At 41.5% G+C, this 21,110-nt stretch overlaps 1 protein-coding gene across 31 annotated transcripts in view; it reads left to right on the top strand.

The window, feature by feature from the left end:
* The first annotated feature begins 395 nt into the window (after positions 1-395).
* neb (nebulin) overlaps positions 396-21,110 on the top strand; it is an 84,222-nt gene continuing 63,507 nt past the window's right edge. For 20 of the 31 annotated variants that reach the window (XM_031796977.1, XM_031797033.1, XM_031796978.1 and 17 more), the window contains exons 1-34: positions 396-456; positions 1,113-1,223; positions 1,612-1,696; positions 5,751-5,825; positions 7,345-7,455; positions 7,672-7,779; positions 7,922-8,131; positions 8,345-8,449; positions 9,295-9,399; positions 9,955-10,059; positions 10,173-10,280; positions 10,855-10,971; positions 11,645-11,746; positions 12,151-12,258; positions 12,449-12,553; positions 12,711-12,809; positions 13,419-13,523; positions 13,752-13,859; positions 13,993-14,106; positions 14,408-14,605; positions 14,812-14,919; positions 15,139-15,237; positions 15,500-15,604; positions 15,837-15,944; positions 16,065-16,376; positions 16,777-16,983; positions 17,175-17,279; positions 17,642-17,749; positions 17,870-18,181; positions 19,587-19,793; positions 20,001-20,105; positions 20,218-20,325; positions 20,446-20,757; positions 20,868-21,074. In XM_031796977.1, the coding sequence (XP_031652837.1) occupies positions 1,634-1,696; positions 5,751-5,825; positions 7,345-7,455; positions 7,672-7,779; positions 7,922-8,131; positions 8,345-8,449; positions 9,295-9,399; positions 9,955-10,059; positions 10,173-10,280; positions 10,855-10,971; positions 11,645-11,746; positions 12,151-12,258; positions 12,449-12,553; positions 12,711-12,809; positions 13,419-13,523; positions 13,752-13,859; positions 13,993-14,106; positions 14,408-14,605; positions 14,812-14,919; positions 15,139-15,237; positions 15,500-15,604; positions 15,837-15,944; positions 16,065-16,376; positions 16,777-16,983; positions 17,175-17,279; positions 17,642-17,749; positions 17,870-18,181; positions 19,587-19,793; positions 20,001-20,105; positions 20,218-20,325; positions 20,446-20,757; positions 20,868-21,074 (4,449 nt within the window). In that variant the 5' untranslated portion in view covers positions 396-456; positions 1,113-1,223; positions 1,612-1,633. The remainder of the gene's footprint in view (positions 457-1,112; positions 1,224-1,611; positions 1,697-5,750; positions 5,826-7,344; positions 7,456-7,671; positions 7,780-7,921; positions 8,132-8,344; positions 8,450-9,294; positions 9,400-9,954; positions 10,060-10,172; positions 10,281-10,854; positions 10,972-11,644; positions 11,747-12,150; positions 12,259-12,448; positions 12,554-12,710; positions 12,810-13,418; positions 13,524-13,751; positions 13,860-13,992; positions 14,107-14,407; positions 14,606-14,811; positions 14,920-15,138; positions 15,238-15,499; positions 15,605-15,836; positions 15,945-16,064; positions 16,377-16,776; positions 16,984-17,174; positions 17,280-17,641; positions 17,750-17,869; positions 18,182-19,586; positions 19,794-20,000; positions 20,106-20,217; positions 20,326-20,445; positions 20,758-20,867; positions 21,075-21,110) is intronic. The other 11 variants (XM_031797014.1, XM_031797008.1, XM_031796971.1 and 8 more) reach the window with 1 other exon arrangement.

Raw genomic sequence — 21,110 nt, 5'->3', positions numbered from 1 at the left:
TGGGTTTTTCACGCTCAACAATTTCAACACTTGAAGGACATCCAGCCAACTTGATACAACTCTTGGGAAGCATGTGAGTCAACATGGGCCAACATATCCCTGTGGAATGCTTTCGACACCTTGTAGAGTCCATGCCCCGATGAATTAAGGCTGTTCTGAGGGCAAAGGAAGGGGGGTAAGGTGCAACTCAATATCAGGAAGGTATTTCTAATATTTGGTATACTTAGTGTATATTGCACTCAGATAAATTTACTTAACAGGTGCTATTTTCTTGAGGGATCACTTAGGTATATTTAGATTTTGAAACCTGAGAGCGCCAGCCTCTGATTGGTTGTTTGGACCACATGATAACCACGGTGCTGCTGCAGCTGTGAGCTGTCGCCCATCGTTTCTGTGGAGGGAAGTTGGGGAGGCTCTTTGGCGGCTTGGGAAACAATTAAACTCTAAAGTAAACTGGTAAGCTAAAAGAATCAATAAACTGAACATATTCCTTCCTTTCATCTTACCGCTCCAGCATTGCCATCGTTTGGGACTATTTTGTCTTCTGTACAGTTTTGTCTCCTGCTGCTTTTGGATTGCTTAGAGATAGTTAATGAAGGAACAATCCCAGTTAACGGGCTGTGTCCTCATTAAAGCAGTCTCGAAGCAGGTGATTTCCAGAGACCAGCAGACCAACAATGGGACACCTTTTTAAAACACACCATGAGTTTGTTGCATTTTCCAAACCTCTCCTGCTTCTGTTTTCAAGTCATTTTTGGTGGAAAAGTACTTTCGTGAATGGAGTGCTAAAAAAGGGTAGTTAGTACAGCCATCCTAAATTTAACCTGCAGCCTCAGAAGGCATTGGAGCTCTGTTAGCTAAACAAAGCCAGCCAATCAGACTGTGGTATCAACTTACATGACAAACAGCTGTCCCAACCCTTCAGGACTGCTCTAGGGGGGTTTAAGGTGTCAAACTCTCATCAAAGTCTACCGGCCTTCAAAAGGCATTCCAGTACAACTGTGATCCCACCTTTTAGCTGTACCTGAGCTTTATCTTATCTGGTGTGGAATTGGAGTTGATCACATTGAGAGTGAATGTTAATTCTGACGCTTATTTGTTTACTTGTCTAGGCTTTAGGACAAAACACAAATTGGAATATCAGTTTGGGACCCTAGTGGACAGCAAGTCAGCAGCTTCCTTTACTGTAAGGTTGCTGGAAATACTACAGGAGTCTTTCTTGGGTACGACATGTTGCACTGTTTGGCATCATTGTGTGTGCATGTTATGTGTGTATGACTTTGTTAGAAGGTTCTGTCCATATCCTGTCTTTGACTTTGGTGGTTTGGGTTCACCAGAGACTGCAAGGCAGGTTCTTAAAATATCTCTGTTAAATGTTGTCCTTCAGCCTCTGGTAAAGACACATTGCTCTATGGAGGGCACTAGTACTGCTTTTTCCTTCTAAAGAGGAAATGTATTGTAACACAGAGTTTTACATTGATGTTGACTGTTACGTTCAAATTATGGATACTAGATGATTGTGAATTGTGCTTGTAAAGTTTCAACCGTATTTTACTGGGAAGTGCATCATTGAGAATTTAAATGCCTGATGATGTTATGTGTTTGAGGTAGAAACCCCTAAAACTGCATCATCATGGATGAGAATGAAGAAATTGAGGAGGAGTTTGAGGAGGATGAGGAGATTTTTGAGGAAGAGGTAAGTAAATATTTTCTTGCGACATCAACACAACACACCGTCATTGTCTTAGGTACTCAGACTCAGTCAATTCAATTCAAATTCATTCAAGGAAAATTAGAATAGGAATCAGAATTTCAGTTTACCTCCTGAATTGAAATGTAATTGGAACCCCAACCCCATTCCAAACCCATTACATATGTTCTTAGGTCTGAGTTGAGTTATTGAGTTGAGTTTATTTTATTTTTTACAGGGACAGTGCACATTAATCAACGTTTCAGTAAAAGTGCCGGTTTTAGCCAGCCGGCTAATTTTCAACCGCAGTCCCTGGGCATGTTATTAAAAACAATTACAATATATACAATAGCAACATAGGACACACAAGACATAGCATACAGACATAGCAACATAGAACAAAATGTTGTCCATGTTGTCTGTTGTCTGTAGCTTGTGAGGTGTTTCCACACCTCACAAGCTACAGACAACAGACAACATGGAAAGCGGCAACACACAGCTAGGGACCATGTTCACAAATCTGATTGACCTTTAGCCATGTCTGATTGACCTTTAGCATTTTGTGAAAGTGGCCACAGTTCTATGGCCACAGTAGTCAAATCAAATCTAATTTTATTGGTCATATACACGTGGTTAGCAGATGTTATTGCGAGTGTAGTGAAATGCTTGTAAACAAAGTTTCCTAAGGACTAGAAGCGAGACAGGCTCTCTGTCGGCGCCATTTCTCTCTTCCCTGGCTCTGGTACTGGTGGGTCTCCAGGTTAACTAGCTAGCTTTACTCAGTCCCTATGACTAGGTAACTTAGTTTTGATACCACCCCAGTAAGTCATTCAGGAGTCCAGGTGTCTTTGAGCTGTGAGCAGGGTTAAATCCTGTTTCCAAAGAACACGCATCTTCCTATATGCTAGCTATAGACATGGCCCTGGCTAGCCCTGTACAGTCCAGATAACTGTAAATCAGACCAGGGACCAGCCATTAAAATCAAAACCCCTGCCACTTTCCTCTTTTCTTGGACATTTTAAAGCCCAGTTATGAACATAAAAAGTAATCACACCCTTTTGTTTACAAGGACCATCGCACTTAAGCAGTGTGATGTTCAAAATGAGAAAACACCTTTAACTTGGTAGTCGATATAGAAGTAGTAGAAGTACACTTCACCTGACCAACCACCAACCACTTCAAGACTCCCAGAGAGATCAACTTCTGACAACTATAGGCTTTGATGGCAGGAGCACACTGATGTAATAGGTCTAGTTATTACACAACAGACAGTGTGAAGACATTGCTGTCATTCCTGCAGATATTGTCAATTTGTATTAAGTTACACTGCAATATGCATGAATGGAAGAGTCCATCATCATTCGTCATCTATAACATTTCTTACACTATTGGTGTAAAATGTATAGTAATGTTGGGATGATGTTCCATTCAGAAGAGTTATGGATTGTTTGGGGAGCTGCTATTTTGTTGGAAGTAACCAACGATTTGTGTTAGATATAAACATGTATCTGTAAGATTATACTGTGCCTTTCTTCAACAATGTGTAATATTGGTGCAAAACCTCTGTCACACAATTAAAACATTTTGAAGCATTTGGCTTCAGACTGGCAGTTCTGGAGATGTAGTATCACCATAATCTACACAGTCTATTCCAGTGTTGACAGCTCCCCAAGCTCTAACATAGATTTTCATACTGTGTCATTGTATTTCTTTGTGATGGTCCACTCAGAGCGTCCAATGGAAGAGTGAAAGCAGAAGGCTAATAACTGAATCTCTTATTTCCTGGTGAAATAGGGTTAAAGTTAGCCTCGTATTTGTCTAAACTTTATGTTGTTGATAACTTATAGGGGAATCCAAATCATTTCTTCCTAATTGAGGATGTGGAAGATACTTCTGATTTGTCATTGTTACAAATTCAAAACATGAACTACAGTATTTGGAAAGTTATTGTGTGCTTCCCATATAACATATCCACTTTTTCAAAGAGATTTATCTTTAATGCAAAAATGTAAATGCTTTGTAATGCAGAAAAATAATAATACGCTCAACTCAATACACTCTGATTTCACTACTACTTCCATCTACACTTTGGAGGTCATTTTTAAAGAGATGACTTTGATCTTAATAGTAAGATAGCTTCTTTCATCTGATCTACAGGCTGGGGAGAAACGTGCAGCTGTGCATTTTATAGGATATACAGTACTCTACGTTGCGGATAATAACTGGGTGGATTGTACAATCATTCAGGACAACAGTTTTTTGTTGACATTTCAGGGTGGTTATTAAGTGGTTATTAATATGGATTATGCATCATATGCAGCATTTAACGATTTGAACAAGAGCAGTTTCTCATGATAGTACATTGTTTTATGTTATGCTGCTTTTCCCTCTTAATGTTAATCAAGTTTGAGATCTTTTCAACTTCCAATTTGACAGCATATTTTTTTCCCAGTAAGATAAATATTTATTCTGAGCTCTGATATGTGGCTGTTAAACACTCTCGGGACGGGACAGCACAGGAGATACACATTTAGCAGTTGACATAGTGAGAAGTGCTGCCTGCTGTAAATCACACGGTAGCAGCTCCAGTAGCCGAGCTTGGGTCTGCTAACATCACTCATAGGATGTGCTTAGGAGGTTGATTCATGTAGAGAGAAACCAGCAGGCAACTAGCAGCTAGCTCGAGGAGGAAGGCAAATCTGAGCTCTGTAGGAGCAGAATCTCAGCCTGATTCCAGATCTGTTCGTGATGTCTTGCCAACTCCTGACAAGAAGATTCTACCTGTTCTCTGTCCTCCATTGTTTATTGTCATTTCTAAAACCTGTTGGGGAACAACAACAAAGCGGGTGTGGGGTAGTTCATGTACCTGTATGATTCTCCTCCTGTCTTGTAGAGTCAGAAAACGGCCTCTTACAACTGCTGTTTAAAGTGTTTGCGATTTTTTTTCTCCCCCAGCTCTGGTCTATCAGTGTTTCAGTAGGCTGTTTGGCATTTGAATCGCAGGCCTATGTTGTGTCGGGACGATAATGATGATGATTCTGACCATTAGTTCGAGGGTTTTCTAGACAGTTCCACCAGTAGGGTTGTTAGATGTGTTCATTGGGCTGTCCCCTATTAATGGTATGGCAATGAGTACCTTCCTGAGTTAGAGAACAATGTCTCACTCTCAACTCACAGAGGCCACTGGTTATAAGTTTGGCTTAGTTAAAGTTAGACACAGGCTATTCAGGGAACATGTGTGAGAATGTTTTTAGTTTAGTAGAGTATGTTTCTCTGATTTAAGCTAATAGTAAGGAGATTTATTAGTATAATCACGAAGGATTAAAACAGTTTTAGCTGTCTTGTTGATATTTGGATTCATAGCGACTGTTTACAACAAGGACAATGGACTTGTTAATCGAATAACCAACAAGAATAGCCAGTGAGGTCATGTTTTGCAAATATTCTACTGTTTCCATTGTCCCAGACAAACTCAGTCAAAACCAGCTAAAGTTATTATTGTAAGTAGATTTGAACCCAGGTCTGGTCAGAGGGCTCTGTCAGATGCAGGCAGGCAACCAGCACAGAGTCAGTCAGGCAGACAGAGCCGTCAGTCAGGCAGTCATTCAGGGCTATTATAGGCTCCTACTCCTCTTTCCCCCTGGAATAGAGGCTTCATTACACTCTTCAGTAATCACAGTATATACCAGGATCCAAAAGGACACCTTCAAGGTCACTGGAGGGATCTGGGATATATGGAACCTTTTATTACATTATAGTGAATGTAGTTATTATATCATTATGCTAATTGTCAAAGACTAGCTGAACGTTAGTGCTGAAAGTAGAATATCTGACTTAACTACCACTGGTGACAGTGCAGATGAGTATTAAGTGAGTATAAGAATGAGTATTACTGTTTATCAATGTTGTTTACAGTATAAAAGACTAACTGAATGTGTCAGAGATCAGGGAATTATTGCACCAGAGCTGGGGAAAAACTCCATCCAATACATTTGTGATATGTCTTCCTTTTGCTTGTAATGGCGATTTTGAAACCAGCGAGTTGTTCCTATATTTATAGTATTTTGAGGAGACGGTGACTTCGACCACCTCTCACCAGACCACAACTCAGGTGGGAGCAGAGGTGAAGCAACAGGTAGAAGACAACAGTGAAATAAACAGCACATGCAGCTCATGATGCTTCGGTTGTGCTTGCATGTCATGGGGGTTATTCCACAGATGTAAGCCTAACAAAGGAGAGAAATTCTAGAAAGGATACTTTTTAAAAAGGCGATGTGTGTGACCCTGTGGATTATTAAACAAACTACCTTGTTTAACAATTCACAATTTACTCAAGTCGAGGAAGACATTTTTTGGGCCATTCCAAAAGTGAGTTCCCAAACAAAAAGGCGATTGTTTGGGTAATTCACAAATCATGACTTCATGTACATTTTCTCAGGCTAGTGAGTGATTGATGAAATAGCCCTCATATAGGCAGATTTTGCTAAATGATGCATGCAGTCAATTGTGTCTTGTTCACCACTGCTTTTGTCCACTGGCTCATTCATGGCCAGTCTCTCCTTCCCTTTCCTTCAGTCTCCTTTCCTTTTAATTTCCTTCATTCATTCCCTTTCCCTCAATTCCTTTCCTTTCCGTCATTCATTCCCTTTCCCTCAGTTCCTTCTTCTTTCCTTCATTCAGTCCCTTTCCCTCAGTCCCTTTCCTTTGTTCAGTCCCTTTCCCTCAGTCCCTTTCCTTCGTTCAGTCCCTTTCCCTCAGTCCCTTTCCTTCGTTCAGTCCCTTTCCCTCAGTCCCTTTACTTCGTTCAGTCCCTTTCCCTCAGTCCCTTTCCTTCGTTCAGTCCCTTTCCCTCAGTCCCTTTCCTTCGTTCAGTCCCTTTCCCTCAGTCCCTTTACTTCGTTCAGTCCCTTTCCCTCAGTCCCTTTCCTTCGTTCAGTCCCTTTCCCTCAGTCCCTTTCCTTCGTTCAGTCCCTTTCCCTCAGTCCCTTTCCTTCGTTCAGTCCCTTTCCCTCAGTCCCTTTACTTCGTTCAGTCCCTTTCCCTCAGTCCCTTTCCTTTCCTTCGTTCATTCCCTTTCCCTCAGTCCCTTTCCTTTCTTTCATTCAGTCCCTTTCCCTCAGTCCCTTTCTTTTCCTGTAGCCCTGATAATAAGTCCTATTCTCTGTCCCTACTAGACCTTAACCTAGCCAATACCATATTATCTCCCATCCCATTACCTCCATGTAGAATTACATTGTCATGTAATCATTCCATGTAATGCCTTGATACAGTCAAATACCACAATTAGTAGCTAAGGTGTTTTTTTTAATCAGCCATTGCAATGAATTCTTGCAGGTAAGTGAACTTGGTTGCAGAGTAGCATGAAGTAGACTAAGTCATTGTTGCTTTCACACACGTGTCCCTTTTGTAAGAGACTTATGATAGTCAAAATGTAATTCACTTGTTTACCCATTTATTTATATTACACCTAGTATAATATTAATATTCTGTCATTGTTACAGTAGCATTGATTCTGTCTTGTTTCTGGTTTCTCTGTATTGTCTCGCCAGCCTCTTTGTTGTAAATAGATATGTACCTCTGGCCTGGTTTCCTCTCATAAAGGAACAACAGTCATAGTTTGACACATGACTAACAGTCTTACCTCTGTTCCCCAGTCTGGTGCTCCGGTGAGAAGAGTCGTCAGGAAGAAGGCTAAGGTGGACACCTCCAAGTTCATGACTCCTTACCTGGCCCACAGCCAGAAGATGCTGGACTTGTTCTCCTACGTAAGCAAGCCCATTACAACCAGGTCATGTTCATTAGGGTACATCGTAGCAAAACGTTTTGAAAAGTCTAGGTAGTCCCTTTTCTGTTTCCTTCAGTATTCTTCCGTATATTACCAAATGAAGAGAACCCAAGTCAATGCTTTTTTCATGCCCCCCCCCCCCCCCCCTTTTGGATCATGATTATGAAGTTACATTGTTCCGATGTGTCCCTAACAGAACAAGTATCGTCATGCCTATGACAAGGCTAAGGGGAAACCCTATGACATCTCGGCTGACACCCCTGAGATGGTCCGGATCAAGAAGGCTCAGGAGCAGCTGTCTGAGGTATGGAGGCCTCGGTTCTATTCTGTCCGCTTCTCTGATAGATATCATATATCACAGTCTCAGTCAATGTTGCACTGTCACTAATAATAATATCAAAATAAAACTTTGGTCAAATCTACACTTGACTCATTGCCCCTACCAGGTGAAATACCGGATGGAGGGAAATAAGGTCAAGTGTACCAGTCTGTACGATGGGGAGGCCAGAGAGATCGCCCATGTCAAGCATGTCTCGGAGTTGATCAGCAAGGTTCTGTACAGGGCCAAGTGGGATGAGACTAAGGACAGGTACTTGCTGCCCCCTGATGCCCCTGAGCTTGTCCTGGCTGTGAAGAATGCTGCCAACTACAGCAAGGTAACTTCATACTCAGCCTTCACTGTAGTGGTGCTGTTACAACACTTGTCCCAGGCTAATTTATTGAGTCGTAGGAGAGAATAATAATATTTTGTACGTAGATTACTCAATTTAGATGAATCAAGAATGATCTAAGTAATTCATCTTTATTCCAAAAAAGGTAGATTGCTTTTCTATATTTGAACTTCTCCTTTTGTTTTTCTGTGTGATCAGAAACTGTACACAGAGGCCTGGGATGAGGACAAGACCATGTGCTATCCCTACAGTGACTCTCCTGAGCTGCGCAGGGTGGCAAAGGCACAGGAGGTCCTCAGTGATGTGAGTACTGCAACTACCTGTTGGTATTCTAACCTACACTTAACTACACTTTTCCTTGTGATTACAGCAAGTTGATATCAGTGTTATTAGGTCGGTTTTATAGTACTGTTTTAAAGTTACTGTACGTTGTATTTGAACAGCATTCATTTTTTACACTGAGTGATTGTTATAACTGGTTGTTCTATGATTTAAACGTTGTAAGTCATAAATATCCTTCTCAACAACACTTCCTAGAATGCAGTGTCTGCATCAGTCAGTCAGCTGAACCACGTCCACGAGTGTGGTGGTTCACTTTGTAATTCACTTGGAACAATTCATTGCTCACATCACATTTAGGACAGTAAGGTGTCCAACGTCAATCAGACTTCAGGAAAACACAGTTTACCCCCTTCATTTAAAAACTCTATTTTTGCTTCCTGAGCTTTTTGTTTTCTGCTGACTCAGATGTTCCATATGGAACCATTTCTTCTGAGCAGCTATTTCTACATGTAAGATGCAATTAAAATGGTCACTGCTGTCGCTCTTTTTTTTAAAGTGAACTTCAGATTTCCGCTGTTCCAATTTATTGGCTTATCCAGTTAGATATCATCAAGCAGAGCATTACCACATGTAGCTAACAGGCATCACATGTTGTGTCAAAGATCAACTATTGATTAGAGATACATCTCGTCATGGCCTGGGGTGGCCTAGCGGTCACTGCTGCTGCCTTCAGAGCGAATAAGCTGGTGTTAATATGGGTTTGAAACCAGCACACACCCTTCTAACACACTGTTCTCCTTACTTTCCTGTCTCCCTTCTGTGTCTCTTCTGTTCCTCTCACCATTCTGTTCTGCTCCATTCTGCAGATCTTGTACAAGAAGGGTCATGCTGAACGCACGGCGAAGTACACCTCTCTGGCTGTCCCTAACGATATGGAGTTGGCCAAGAAAAATTTTGAACAGCGCAGTGACGTAAGTGGTGTGACACACACACACACACACACACACACACTGATTAATTGACAATGGCTTCTCATCATCCTTGACAGCATTGTAATGTAGACATTTGAGAGAATCATTATCATAGCCCTCAGCTGTAGAGTCCTGACAGTGAGGACAAGGTGGACCAGTGGGTGCTGTCAGTCACTGCCTGACATGGGTGAGGTCCCCAGCCCTGCTGTCCTTGTCCCTGGGAGATAGAGGGGGATGACTGCCACCTGCTCCATGATATTATTGGAAGGCAGCAGCCCTGTTCTGGCAGACAGACGTGGCGCAACGACAATAGCCTGAGATTATTTTAAATCCCCGCCACTCCCAACATGTTTTATACACCCCCTGTAGCTGCAGAGGCCCAAACAATTTCAGCGTCCATCTATAATGTTCATATCATTCTGTTTTGAATGACTTTTAAGGCAACATTTTGACAGATAATATTTGAAGTGTTTCTTGATTGTGTCATGCCTTTTAGTTCAGTAGCTTATTTTAAATGACCCCAAAGTCTGACTTTTCCTTGCTTTTCTCTTGCAGCTCAAGTACCATGAGGACTACAACAAGAACGTCAAGGGCCACTGGTGCGAGACGCCCTACATTGATGTGGCTGTTGCTAGGGTGGCTATGGACAACGTCAGCAATGTAAGAGCCCACTATTGTATTGCATATTAATAGTTATTGGCATAAATTACATTACAGTATGCCTTCATCAAGTCATAACCCATCATATCAATATTTGTCTTTTCTCATTTCAGAAAAAGTACACGGCTGCATATGAGGACATAAAAGACCAAATAAATTTTATGCAAACTGAGACGCCAGAATACAAACAGAACAAGAAGGCTGGTCACGCTGCCAGCTCAGTGAGTCTATAGTCCTCAAAGAGAGGGACATAAAGGAGAACACACAAGCACACACAACACACACATACACACACCAACCAACCAGCTAACCAACCAACCAGCTGTCTTCTGCTTCTCTCAGAGTAAAGATGCAGGGAAGTGGGAGCTGGCTGAGTATATTTTTATAAGATCCATCTCATGCGGCAGCAAGCAGAGAGACACACGACACTGGTTTGACCTCGAGCTCTAAACAGAGCGTGAGTCAACACTGTGACTCTTTTGTCACGCAGACATCAAGATGTGCCCACACATGTTCTGTACCCAGAGTCAGAACACTTGATAAAGAATAAATCACTGGCAAACAGTAGTTTAAATACATTTAGGCTAAAACGTAGGTGGTAACAAAACTGTACCTTTTTTTTTTTTAGTTTTGAGAAGGAGTCATTGCCTATAAGCATTTTTCAATCCAATTTAAACACTTCAATCCAAAATCTGCTATCATGATGAGTAATTGTATTAACCTTGCCATGAATCACTGTATCACAGCAAACCATATGTATAATGTTTTGACTTGTACCCATTCTTCTCTCCTCAGATCAAATACAAGAAGGACTATGAGAAGAGCAAAGCGGTGGCTGACTACAATGTTCTCCCAGCCTCTGACAACCCTATGCTCAGGCAGCTGAGATACGCTGGCACCATCTTGAGTGACGTAAGTGTCTAAGTCGGGGAGACTGAACCATTGGTCCAAACAGGTGTCATACTGAAATAGACAGAAGTTACAGGAAGCTAAACAATCACATCTCTTCTATGAGAGGCAGTCATTAGTTACAGAAAACAATTCAGTATCCCATCCCATGTTCTGGCAGACAGCAACAGTTATCTTTCATCTCCGTTCTCAAAAGTCACTACTCGTGTTTCAAATGAACTTGTATAGTTTTTACTAGTACATTTTTATCTAGACAGTTGGCAGTTTGCTAGTTGGACAGTTTGATAGTTGGCTGCTAACAGGGTAGAAGTTATCACAGCAGATTCCTGCTAGTTAAATCATGACAGTAAGTAAGGGTGCACCCCCCCCCCCTCTTACTGAATTATCAGGAGCCACTTATACTGTAGTTAACCCACTGAAGGTGTAACATGACCCAAGCACTACTTTGATGAGTCTAGTTAGTTACTAGTCATTCACTGTCAACTTCTTAATAATTAGTGTAGCCATTCATAGAGCCCTATATTTGGAAATAAGATGGATATAGTTTTACTCATTTTGCTGAATTTCATCAATTGAAAGCCAAGTGCTAACTTTGATATGTATTTGTGACATATAACTACTTTTGGTTGCCATTATTTTCTGCTCATCATTTCTTCTCTGATCACTCCTTTTGCAGAAAGTGTACAAGGCCAGCTATGAGAAATCGAGGGGGTCCAGTATCAACTACTGTGACACGCCCAAATTCAAGATGGACTCTGTTGTACAAAAGTTCAGTGACGTGAGTATTCCCTTCATAGTCTTCACTGACGATGTTAAATGTTTTGTTTTTTAAATTGTTCAACAAATCATTGAACAGCACATTTTACATTTACATTTGACATGTTAGTCATTTAGCAGACACTCTTATCCAGAGCGACTTACAGTTAGTGCATTCATCTTAAGATAGCTAGGTGAGACAACCAGACAACGCAGTCATAGTAAGTACATTTCTCCTCAATAAAGTAGCTATCAGCAAAGTCAGTGCTATTAAGAAAAGACAAGTGCGAGTGTTAGTTCAAGAAAGACATTACAAATGGCAGCAACGACCCGACTGATGATTTAAAGTGGATCTCCTTTATTGTATGTAAGTGGCGAATGGATCTTACATGGATTCATCTTTACTCCCTCTATCTCCCCTCACAGGTACATTATAAAGACAAGTATAAGAATGAGGTGAAGGGACACTATATTGGCAGCTATGAGGACATCTACATGCTTCACTGCAAGAAAGTGGAGGAGATAAAGAGCGACGTAAGTCATGTTGCATTGTTTTTATTTTGTTCTCTCCTCTGAGGCTTTGTTAAGAGTAAGACATTGGTTGTCTCTCAAATGCCTCCTTACTCCTTATATAGAGCACTAGTTTGATCCAGGGCCCAGTGTACGACAGGCAAGTTCACTCTCAGTGATTAGAAATGAATCATCTGTTCTTCTGTCTTTTCAGCAAAATTACAAAGCAGATTATGAGGACATCAAGACGAGATGTTTCTATCCTCAAACCATGACGCCAGAATATGAGGCTTATAAGAAAGTTGCACAGTGTAAAGATGTAAGTATGCCTCTTGAAGAAATATTACAAATTATAACCAGTCATTTGCACTATGATTAGTGATTGAACATTAGATTGACATAATTCTTTCTTTTGTATTCTTGATATTGATATGTATAATTTACTTTTTGATATAATTTAATTTACTTTTTTGCAGAAAGTTTACCGGCAACATCCGGACACAGTGAAATTTACGCAAGTGACAGATTCGCCTGTTCAAGTGCAATCTGCCATCAATGCCAAACAGCTGAGTGATGTATGTATTCAACTTTTACGACAGACCTTATATGAGTGTTAAGTTCAATTTTAAATAGTTACAGTATGAAATTACAATTATGTATATCTGTCTCCCTTACAAAATAGGTATTATGACCTCAATGGAACAACCTGTTAAAAAATATATGATTTAGAATTTTGTTAGAATTTTGGAACATATACCAGAAAATAGACTTCAAGGTTGAGCCGTTGCCATGACATTAAAGATTCCTGAAGGCTGTTGCCTGAAAATGTGCTCATTCATCCACTTAGCACATAGCTCAGCTGTCTTCCTGTGGACGCCATGGAAACCAGAGAGAGTTATCTCTCTCTCTCTGTAGTATTAATAGCAACATGCATTCAGTCTGCTGAAAATAACCCTAGTCTCAAATGAGAGGAGGGGGGCTGACAGTTATGAGAGACTACTCTGAAAAGGAGAGGCCTCTCACTCCTTTGAGACAGGCAGCACTGCCCTCTAGTGGTGTGGAATGACCCATGTAGTACTCATCTTCTCCACAATATAGCTCTCCTCTGATCTACATAATACCAACCGTACATTTTCCTGTACCTGACTACTGTATTTTCATGAGGTTCTTTCTGTCTTTTCCAGCTCAACTACCACGCGGCGTATGAGTTGGATAAGTTTAAGTGTGCCCTGCCTCCAGACTACCCATTCTTCATCCAGTCCAAAGTTAACGCATTTAACCTTAGTGATGTAAGCCAAATTCTGTTGATGATACTGTAGATAATGTTTTAAAAATACAGTTGTAAATCGAATCCAGTTATAATTTAATTTGTTATAATATGATTTGAAAATAATATGCTAGTATTGACATCATTTCACAATCATTGTAGTTGGTTATCGTTGACCTCATTGGATAAACCCTCCTGATTTTTACTTGCATGATACTGATATTTTCAATGTATTTGCAACTCTGTGCAGAATTGTTACAAGTATGATTGGGAGAAAGCAAAAGCCAAGCAGTTCGAGTTTAAGGGTGATGCTATCTCAATCCTTGCAGCCCGTGCCCACACAAATATAGCCAGTGACGTGAGTATGCACGCACTGACATAAACAACTACACATACATGTAATATTAGTATTCATATCGATAATGCTGACAGTTTCCTTTGGTGTACTTTGTAGTATAGGCCTTGACCTAACTTTTGCTCTTTGCCCTCAGGTTAAATACAAGAAGGATTTTGAGAAGAACAAGGGAAAGATGGTGGGAGCCCTCAGCATCCATGACGACCCCAAGATGCTACACTCCATGCACGTGGCCAAAATACAGAGTGATGTAAGTCATTTTCCTGCCCAGGGAATAATCAAGATTAGACCAAAAATGTGTCGGCTAGCTTAATCTGGCACATTTGAAATGTTGGTTGATGTTCAATGTCTTTGACAAATAAACCTAATAAAGTAAATTCAATTCCACTTAGTTTTGGTATGAAACAGAAATATGAGGATAGTGGCTGTCAGTGTGACAGGGGTATAAGGGCTTACTGTGACTCGTCTCAACTTTATATTAAATAAACACTTTTTTATCATAGAGAGTATGTGGTGCCTCACCTTCTAATTCTCTCAAACTCTCTCCACAGCGTGAGTACAAGAAGGACTACGAGAAGACAAAGACCAAGTACATCACCACGCTGGACATGATGTCTAACACCCTGGCCAAGAAGTCCCAGGGTATCGCCAGCATGGCCGGCTACAGGACCATCCACAACCGCTACTTCCTGCCCTACGACGCCATGTCCCTGGAACGGGCCAAGAATGCCAACATCATCCAGAGTGACGTAAGAACACCATCAACCAGATTGATCGATAGATAGATTGATGAATGAATCTGTCTGATTGATCTAATTGATTGACTGATTGATTTGGTTTGCTTCCATCCTATTAAAGGTCTGGGGAAAAGGTTTTAATAATATTGGAGCATTTCAAAAACAGTAGAAGTATAATGAAAGTATTACTCCCACTTGGTTATTTTCCCTCACTACAGAATGAATACCATTCAGACTACAACAACTTCACCAAGGGATCTGGTTGGGTCACCTTCGGCTCCATGGAAGTGGAGAAGGCCAAGAAAGCCGGAGAGATCCTCAATGAGGTAGCTACTACAACATGATCTTGTTCAAGGTTTAAGTTTATTTGCCATAATGTAGTTAATACTCAGGAAACCATATCATAACTCTCACAATAAAAACACTATAAATTGTAAAATATGTTTTGTTATGTATGGTCCTTTCTTGCTTTGACAATACAGAAACACAACAAGATTGGTTTCATCTGCTTTGACCTATTTGTTCAATTTTTTCCTCCACTTCAGAGAAAGTACCGTCAGCACCCAGACACCGTCCCGTTCACTTCCATCGCTGACCACCCAGTCATGATGCAGGCCCAGGTCAACCAGCTAATGAGGAGTGATGTGAGTATTATTATAGTAACATTATTGGATGATAGAATCGTGTTATTCAGATCATTTAGACATCATGGGGCGGTTTCCCTGTTTCGAGAAAACTGTTTATTTCATAGAGGTGACATATTCAACTTAGTACAAATGTGATTTACATTTTTTAAAATAAAGATGAAACAATCAGTAATTCATTTATTTGGACGGAACACCTATTTTATATCTAGAAATATGTGTTTGTGCACTCAATGCAATTTGTATTCTTCTTCCACTGCAGCTTCACTACAAGAAGGGTCTTGAGGAGATCCACCAGAAGTACTCGCTGCCCCATAATGACCCCCAGTTCCTTCAGGCCAAATGCAACGCCTACAACATCAGCAAGGTACTGTTGACTAAGGCTAATTAGTTATGCCTCATATTCATATTTAATTTCATGAATTATCAAATGTTTTATCATATTATCACTGCCTGCCCGTTCTATAAAGAGCACACTACTCTGAACTGTGTAGACATCTTTCCTCCACATACAACACATACAACATGCATGCCTATACTGTGTTGTATTAGTGTCTCATGGAAATAGTGTAATAATTTACCGTATTGCTTTATTTCAGAACTACTACAAGCAAAACTGGGAGGAAACCATTGCAAAAGGCTACGACATGAGGCCAGATGCTATCTCCGTCATCCATGCTAAGCATGGCAGACATATTGCCAGTGATGTAAGTATGCAATAAATCACCAGGACAACATAAAAAGCTGTACAAGATGTAGTCAACAACAATGTTCCTACTTTAAATAGTGTCAGATTATCTGATTATTTTTTTACTTGTTCTTTTCAGATCCAGTACAAGAAAGACCATGTGAAGGGAAGAGGCAAACAAGTGGGCTGCCGTAATCTTCAGGATGACCCCTTGCTGGTGCACTACATGCAGGTGGCCAAGATGCAGAGTGAGAGGAACTACAAGAAGGACTACCACAAGTCCAAGCTGAAGTACTGCTCCCCAGTTGACATGATGAGTGTTGCACATGCTAAGCAAGCCTCTGCAGCACAAACCTATATTGGCTACAGGAAGATCCGACACCATTACAGTCTTCTCCCTGACTCCATGAACTTTGAGCTGGCTCGCACCATGAACACCAACGCCAGTGATGTGAGTACTCTGACTCCTACCCAGGGATAGAACAAAATAATTGGTTCGATTCCAGGCTGTATCACAACCTGCCGTGATTGGGAGTCCCATAGGCGGCGCACAATTGACCCAGCGTCGACCAGGTTAGGGTTTGGCCGGGTTTGGCCGTCATTGTAAATAAGAATTTGTTCTTAACTGACTTGCCTAGTTAAATAAAGGTTAAATAAAAAAATGCAAACATTTCACTGGCCTGGTGGGCTAGTTTGGCACATTTTCTACTAGGCTGGTTGGAAAAGTACTAGCCTCCGGCCTTTAGAAACTCTAGCTTTAACTTGTAAGTTGTAATGCTGCATCTTAGATTTTTATTGTAGTGGCTTTTTGCAGCATTTCTCACATTGTCTCCTCTCCTTGCCGGATGCAGGTGAACTACAAAGCGGACTGGGAGAACTATGTGAAGGGAACTGGCTGGATCCCTATCGGATCCATTCCAGTGGAGCTAGCCAAGCAGGCCGGCGCCGCTCTGGATGAGCACAAGTACAGGCAGCACCCTGAAAACTTTAAATTCACCAGCAAGATGGACGGCATGAATATGGAGCTGTGCAAGCAGAACCAAAAGATTATGAATGTTGTGAGTAGTATTTACTTACTAGGAAGGCCAAAAATCTAACCATGGTTGTCCATTGAATTGAATTTTTCTATTGAATACATTTGGTTGAAATACACTTTGTATTAAATACATTTTGTTGGATGGAATTTAATTGAACTGAACAGAAGTGTTGATTTAAATCTATTGTTGTTATGATGTGTTTTTTTTTGCAGCATGACTATAAAGCCAGTGGAGAGAAGTTCCTGCACACCTACAATCTCCCTGCAGATGCACCAGAGTTTATGCAAGCCAAATACAACGCTGTCAACATCAGCACGGTTGGTTACATGTTGATCACTGTCCATACTATTATATACCTTTGCTATCATACACAATCAATACACATACATATCCATACATTCATTTAAATGTGGCTTTATTTATACTGTATAGTTGGTTATATGTTGACTGATTACAGTCCTATTTTACACACACACACACACACACACACACACACACACACACACACACACACACACACACACACACACACACACACACACACACACACACACACACACACACACACACACACACACACACACACACACACACACACATATATATATATATTACCATGATGCATTCATTGAAATGTGTCTGTAAGTAATGTGTTTATTTCTCATTCTCCTCATCACAGAACTATTACACATACGCTCACCGTCAAGACATTCTCAAAGGACACCAGATGAAGGCAGATGCCATCCCCATCCTCGCTGCCAGGGCCTGCACTAATATTGCCAGCAATGTATGTATGAATTGGAAGAAATTCTAAATCTGTATTTTGGTTTATTGATTAACCATAGTTGACCATAATCATGACATGCTATTCATGGTATTTACATTCATCATTGTATTTCCTGTACAGTACAAGTACAAGCTGGCGTACGAGAAGGGAAGAGGCAAACAAGTGGGCTGCCGTAATCTTCAGGATGACCCCTTGCTGGTGCACTACATGCAGGTGGCCAAGATGCAGAGTGAGAGGAACTACAAGAAGGACTACCACAAGTCCAAGCTGAAGTACTGCTCCCCAGTTGACATGATGAGTGTTACACATGCTAAGCAAGCCTCCGCAGCACAAACCTATGCTGGCTACAGGAAGAGCCTCCACAACTACACTCTTCTCCCTGAGGCTATGCCTGTTCAGCTGGCTCGTACCATGATGGAGATCCAGAGCGACGTGAGTTCATTTCAATATCCTTGCCATTCAATACCATAATGATGGTATGAAACCAGGCTTGACTGAGTAAGTGTACTATCGACCTGTGTGCATAAGCAGTAACTACTATCGATCCGGTGGGCATCAACACTAACCGCATCCATTGCTGACAATAGTAGTAATGATTTTTGTGTATTTTGAGTGAGAGGAACCTGTCTGATACCTGTGCTGTCCTGAAACCTGACCTGTTCTGATACCTGTCCTGATACCTGCCCTGTTCTGATACCTGTCCTGATACCTGCCCTGGTACCTGTCCTGATACCTGCCCTATTCTGATATCTGTCCTGATACCTTCCCTGATAACTGTCCTGATATCTGGCCTAATACCAGTCATGTCCTGATACCTGACCTGATACCTGTCCTGATACCTGACCTGATACCTGCCCTGTCCTGATACCTGTTTTGATACCTTTACTTATACCTGTCCTGTCTTGATACCTGTCCTGATACCTGTCCTGTTCTGATACATGTTGTGATACCTGTCCTGCCCTGATACCTATCCTGGCCGCATACGTGGCCTAATAATTGTCCTGATACCTTCCCTGATACCTGTCCTGTCCTGATATCTGACCTGTTCTGATACATGTCCTGATACCTGCCCTGTTCTGATACCTGTCCTGATACCTGCCCTGGTACCTGTCCTGATACCTGCCCTATTCTGATATCTGTCCTGATATCTTCCCTGATAACTGTCCTGATATCTGGCCTAATACCAGTCATGTCCTGATACCTGACCTGATACCTGTCCTGATACCTGACCTGATACCTGCCCTGTCCTGATACCTGTTTTGATACCTTTACTTATACCTGTCCTGTCTTGATACCTGTCCTGATACCTGTCCTGTTCTGATACATGTTGTGATACCTGTCCTGCCCTGATACCTATCCTGGCCGCATACGTGGCCTAATAATTGTCCTGATACCTTCCCTGATACCTGTCCTGTCCTGATATCTGACCTGTTCTGATACATGTCCTGATACCTGTCCAGATTCCTGTCCAGATACCTGCCTTGATAACTGTCCTGATACGTTCCCTGATACCTGTCCTGTCCTGATAGCTGTTCTGTTCTGTCCTGTCCCGATACCTGTCCTGATACCTGCCCTGATACCTGTCTTGATACCTGTCCTGATACCTGCCCTGATACCTGTCCTGATAGCTGTCCTAATACCTGTCCTGATACCTGTCCTGATACCTGTCTTTATACATGTCCTGATACCTGTTATAAAACCTGTTTTAATACCTTTACTGATACCTGTCCTGATAGCTGTCCTGATAGCTGTCCTGATACCTGTCCTTATACCTTTCCTGATACCTGTCCTAATACCTGTTGTGATACCTTTCCTGTTTCGCTGTGTGTCTCTACAGAACACCTATAAGTCTGACTACAACAACGTGTACAGGGGTTCTGGCTGGATTCCTATTGGCTCTATGGAGGTGGAGTTGGCTAAGACAGCCAAGGCAGCCCTAGATGAGCACGGCTACCGTGTGCACCCCAGCACCCTGAAGTTCACCAGTCTGACTGACCAGATGAACATGGCTCTTGCCATGACCAACACCAAGTTACTTGATGACGTAAGAACTTAAAGTAACTTTGATTATCATTTATTGTTTTTTAGGATCTATTTTAGCCCACCAAGGCTAGTCTTTCAGAAGTCATACATTTATTGAGTTTACATACAAGATATGAGGAAATTAATGGTTTTCATGTTTTTATTCCATGTATTTTATTCCCTACTATGGATGTTGAATGTGATTACCTTGTTATTTCTCTCTGTTCAGGCTTCATACAGAGCGTCTGGCGAGAAGTTCAAGCACACGTACAACCTGCCTGCAGACAGCCCTCAGTTCCTCCAGGCCAAGTACAACGCCCAGACCCTGAGTGAGGTCAGTACACACCCACAAACATACACAGACTCAATTTCTCTGACATTTTAAAGATGTGCAAGTATTGCCTATAGACAGGCGATGTTTGACTGGTTTCTTTGATTTCTCATAGTCTCACTACAAGCACAAGTGGCTGGAAGATATCGCCAAAGGCTACGACATGAGGCCAGATGCTATCTCCGTCATCCATGCTAAGCATGGCAGACATATTGCCAGTGATGTAAGTATGCAATAAATCACCAGGACAACATAAAAAGCTGTACAAGATGTAGTCAACAACAATGTTCCTACTTTAAATAGTGTCAGATTATCTGATTATTTTTTTACTTGTTCTTTTCAGATCCAGTACAAGAAAGACCATGTGAAGGGAAGAGGCAAACAAGTGGGCTGCCGTAATCTTCAGGATGACCCCTTGCTGGTGCACTACATGCAGGTGGCCAAGATGCAGAGTGAGAGGAACTACAAGAAGGACTACCACAAGTCCAAGCTGAAGTACTGCTCCCCAGTTGACATGATGAGTGTTGCACATGCTAAGCAAGCCTCTGCAGCACAAACCTATATTGGCTACAGGAAGATCCGACACCATTACAGTCTTCTCCCTGACTCCATGAACTTTGCGTTGGCTCGCACCGTGAATGCCAGTTGCAGTGATGTGAGTACTTGTTTATGCGACTTCAGCCTAGTACTAGGGGTGTACGTTTTCTGTTAAAAAGCTTTCGGGTGTCAAATACTTAATTTATTTGCCTTTGTTTCATTCTCCAGTACGAGTACAAGTCTGACTGGAACAACTATGTGAGAGGAACGGGATGGATTCCTGTTGGCTCGCTGCCGGTGGAGCTTGCAAAGGTTGGCGCGGACATCCAGAGTGAACATAAGTACCGTACACACCCTTCCAAATTCCAGTTCAAGAAGCTGATGGACTCCATGGACATGGTCCTGGCCACTGACAACAACAAGATCATGAACAAGGTAAACTATAAACTGTAACACCATATTGGAAATTAA

This window comes from Oncorhynchus kisutch, linkage group LG2 (genome assembly GCF_002021735.2).
Source record: "Oncorhynchus kisutch isolate 150728-3 linkage group LG2, Okis_V2, whole genome shotgun sequence".
In the NCBI taxonomy this organism is placed as follows: Eukaryota; Metazoa; Chordata; class Actinopteri; order Salmoniformes; family Salmonidae; genus Oncorhynchus; species Oncorhynchus kisutch.
Note: the sequence above shows the minus strand (reverse complement) of the source record. Positions and strands in the feature narration are given on the sequence as shown.